Genomic DNA, 4,179 nt, shown 5'->3' with positions numbered 1-4,179 from the left:
TTTCTGAAAACTGCAAAATCTGTCTTTTCAGATCATCAACATTGTGTTTAGAAGTATTTTGAGAGTTTCCAGAGTTGGAGAGTTGGACGTCCTTGATGTGTAAAAAGTTGCCTAAACCTCAACTTTACACAAATATGGAGCCAACGAGACGTTACCAGAATGCATTGCTCTTTGTTTACATAGACAATGAATGGAAAACGTGGCGATGACTGATCCTGTGGACACGTATCAAAAAATTGCACTTATTATAACTTCTTACTAAAATTTCCAGCGTTTCTATTCACTATTTTAAATTAAAAATGTGCACAAAATGCATTGGATTTATGCCAACTTAGTGACTAGTTACCAAACTAACAAGCTGGAGGAGCTTGTTTTAAACCTCTAACAGTCCTACCAGCTGCCAGTATTCACTACAAGACGTGAAATCGACTGTGTTTTTGCTGGTGTGACCTGATCTTAACTCTTCATGCTGCAGATCTGATGCTGTGCTCACAAGATGGTCGTTAGCAATCCTAACGATTCCAACTTAGAAGTCAGAAACTGTGAATGACGATGATCCACATGTGACCTGAACGCAGCCTGATTATCAAAACTGAAGAGGTTTAATTGATCCTAAAGTTTTTACACAATCTGGAACATGAAGAGCTAAACTTTTCTCAGCTCCTCTGGTCGACTTTAATACACAAAAACAAACATTTAAAGAGCTGATCTGTGCTGCAGGTGAAGCTCAGATCATCTCGTTCTTCAGGCTAGTTTGAGGCCCAAACATGATTCTTCTTTTTTTTTTTTTTAAACTCTATGCGGTGAAAACCTCATAAAGCTTGACAGTACTTGTTTCCCCTTAATCGTGTTTCCTGCCACACTTCTTTTCCTGATAAAACCTTTTATTTTCTCCAGCAGGAATCACTGGAGTTAATATACTTTAGTTAACTTTACCCCCATTGTGACTTTACAGACCTTCTCCCAAATCCACAAACGTTCTCCTGGATCATTTCTGAGGTTGAAAACAGCTGCGATTCTCCCTTTTTCTACAGTTATTGCTCCCTCAAAGACAAAACTGGTTACACTTTAAGAGTTAGAAATGTGTGAATAAGACCAGACCTGTACGGGATTAAATTGGTGTCAAAATAAATGAACAGAATCTCCAACAACAGTAAACCAAAAAAGGAGCTCAAAGGTGCCACATTTGATTTTCTCATTTTTAGTTGAAAGGTCCAATGTGGGCGGGTCTTACAGCGCTGCGTCCTCATTGGACATTGGTTGATTTTTAGCTTTTATTTTTAGTACGGCTCTATCGATATTGTTTTTCAGGGCCGATACCATATTTATTATTAGCAATCAAGGGCACCTATAACTAGTATTTGGAGCCGATATGCATTAAATGTTATATATTAACAGCATGTGACAACAGGGAACGTGTCATTCATAACTACATTACTTCATTAATAATGATAATTGTTATAACTAATTGAGATTATACTAGATCGATCCAGAGAGCATTAGCTGCAGGCTAAGTGGCACAGCTAACCTCTTAGTGATAGCATTAGCCTAGCAATGTTAGCAGAGTCAGTCCCAGCTGTTCTGACGCAAATGAGTGAATTATTTAGGCATTTCTAGAGTAACAGAGAAACTGAAAAAAATTTAGGATTGTGGTTTTATTTAACGTTCATTTGCTAACGTTGCTGCTAATTCAACTGAGCTGCGTCTGTCCATGTCAGAACAGCTTTCATTGCTGATTGGTTGTTACTGGTGTTGTGTAACCAATCAGACCATGCTGTGGGCGGGGCTGAGACCACAGACTGATTGGTTAATAAAAATAATGATAGTGATAATTTTAAAATGTATAGTATTAACCCAGATAATTGATCGATATGTAATATTTAGGTAGTTAGCATGCAATTTTCACGCCACTATCTCCTCTTCCATTTTGTGCACGAACATACACAAGCTCAAACGTGCACGTGACACAATGCAAAAGTGTTGTTTGGTTCAGTCTGAGCTACTTTTGTTTGTTTGTTTCCAGAGCTGGTAAAAAACTAAACCTGTGTTCAATAAGTTTTAGATCCACAGATCTGTTGCTCCAAGAGCTGAAGCTGAAATATAAAAATGAAGCAGCCAAACTGGAGTGAGCGGCGACAGACGAATAGTCTCCACCAATAATAGTCAAACGTGCCCCTCTTCAGTTATTATGACACAAATTTGATCCCGTAGCTCTGAAATATAAAAACCTGAGCTGTGAATGATTTTCCCGTCTGCAGCCGGGTGGAGTTCACCGCAAAATAAAACCGAATGGCCAACAAATCAAAAGCTGCGTTCTCACGTGGATTTAAAAAAAAAAGGCACAAGTTTGGAAACTCAAAACGTGAGCTGCACCCCTTTAATGGGCAAAGCCAAGGTCTACAAAACACATAACCGAACTATAACGAGCAGCAGCAGGCCAATAAACAGTTTTACTTGATTCTGTCTCTGAAAAAACACCTGAGAGCTGAGAAAAGATTAAGCTGTGATTCGTCTGCTGCTGTTTGATAGATATTTCACATCAAAGCCTGTTTTGCGGCACAAGCTTCATTCAGCGAGTATCCTTCATTTAAATTATGTAAACGTCATCTGTATGTGTTACATAATGTGTGAATTTCGCAGTAACTCCACCCGTCTGCTGCAGCACGAGGATTAAATCAAACGCTCCTCACAACCCTGGAGCAGGTCTGTTTGATGATCCAACAGCGTTTTAGGCTTTAACCAACAGTTCCCTGTATTATTATTATTATTATTATTATTATTATAACTCAGCTGCTGACTGTTATCAAGGCACTTAACAGCTGAAGAGTTTTACCACAAAATGAGGAAAACGTCTATTTCATGTCTAAATAAGATTTACATGCTACTGTTAAAGCTGCATCAGAAAATGTGATTATTTTTATAAGTTAAACCCAGAAATCTGGTAAAATTCTGCTTAGTATGTGTTTTTGTGTTTCCATGTGGGTTTATTTTCAATCAGCGGCTTTAATTTGAAAGAAATACATGAATAAAAATCCCAAAATTAACTGCTGAAGTCTTTTTTTTTTTTTTTAAGTTTACGTCCCCTTATTAAATAAAATGTACTTAAAAGCAGGAAAATCAATCAAAACAACAACACATCTATTATCCTGATGACAATTATTCAACAGAAAGTTGGAAATTATTGTTATATTTTGCCAGATGTTGGATGTTTATGATGAAATCTGAGCTGATGCAGCTTTAATTCACTAAAAATAATTTTTGTGCAGGATTTTATTTTGGAGTAAAACTCTTCGTTCACTTTCGTCAGGAATAAAAATGGCACTTTTTCTCCTGCGTTTAAAATTCCAGGTGATTTTTGTGCATTTGGTTTTTAGAAAAAGTCACAGCTCTTATCTTAAATAGAAGTGAGGCTCCCTGTTTGTGTTTCTTTAAACCTGAATTCGTTCTGCAGACGTGAAAAATCTGACATTTGGTCACTTTGGGCAGCTCAAAAACAGCCGCTAACGAAGGAAAATACACTTTGCAGGTACATTTTATATTTGATATGACGTTATTTAGCTGCTAAACTACAGTAACTCGTGTCTCTGAGCTCCTTCGACAATTTAACAGCATTTACTAGCTGAAGGTTCAGTCAGATTATTCACGGTTTCATCTTTAATCTGACTTTAAAGGTTAAAAATGCTTGTATTTAGCTATTTAATTAAAGATTTACATTCAGAAAGCAGGAATTTTCCGCTGCTGCTGTGAAATGTTTTCCGGAGCTCAGAGCAACTTTGCCCTTTAAGTGCAGCTGACATGCAAACAGAAAGTGAAACAAAAACTAATATCGTATTTCTACTGAGTCCCGTCACACCTTTTCTTCTTCCTCTCTTCCAGTTTCTCATTGAAACCAACTCCTTGAGGTTTTCCTTTACTCGTTTCTTGACGTAATGTCCTGAAACACAGAATCAGAGGAAACTTTAACCTGCTTCTTCTCAGCGGGTTGAAGAAATAAAACTAGTTAAAGTTCAGACTCACCTCCGTCTTCGCCTTCCTCCACTCGCCCAGCGGTCCTGACTTTGTCACAACTGAAAGACATCAAAGAAATGTTTAAACACGAGAAAACTCAGATTTTTAAACACTTAAAACGTTCTTCAATATGACAATTTCTGCATTAAAGCTGCAAAAATCTGATAATTA

General features: G+C 37.3%; 1 protein-coding gene across 1 annotated transcript in view; it reads right to left on the bottom strand.

Annotated features, from left to right (window-relative positions):
- Window positions 1-3,326: 3,326 nt before the first annotated feature.
- Window positions 3,327-4,179, bottom strand: part of tmem71 (transmembrane protein 71) — a 16,487-nt gene continuing 15,634 nt past the window's right edge. Inside the window, exons 10-11 of the mRNA XM_008293159.1 lie at window positions 4,018-4,067; window positions 3,327-3,934 (exon numbers count right to left, since the gene is read on the bottom strand). Coding sequence (XP_008291381.1) covers window positions 3,911-3,934; window positions 4,018-4,067 — 74 coding nt within the window. The 3' untranslated portion in view covers window positions 3,327-3,910. The remainder of the gene's footprint in view (window positions 3,935-4,017; window positions 4,068-4,179) is intronic.

The sequence above is a fragment of the Stegastes partitus genome, unplaced genomic scaffold (genome assembly GCF_000690725.1).
Source record: "Stegastes partitus isolate 25-593 unplaced genomic scaffold, Stegastes_partitus-1.0.2 Scaffold861, whole genome shotgun sequence".
Lineage (NCBI taxonomy): Eukaryota > Metazoa > Chordata > Actinopteri > Pomacentridae > Stegastes > Stegastes partitus.
Note: the sequence above shows the minus strand (reverse complement) of the source record. Positions and strands in the feature narration are given on the sequence as shown.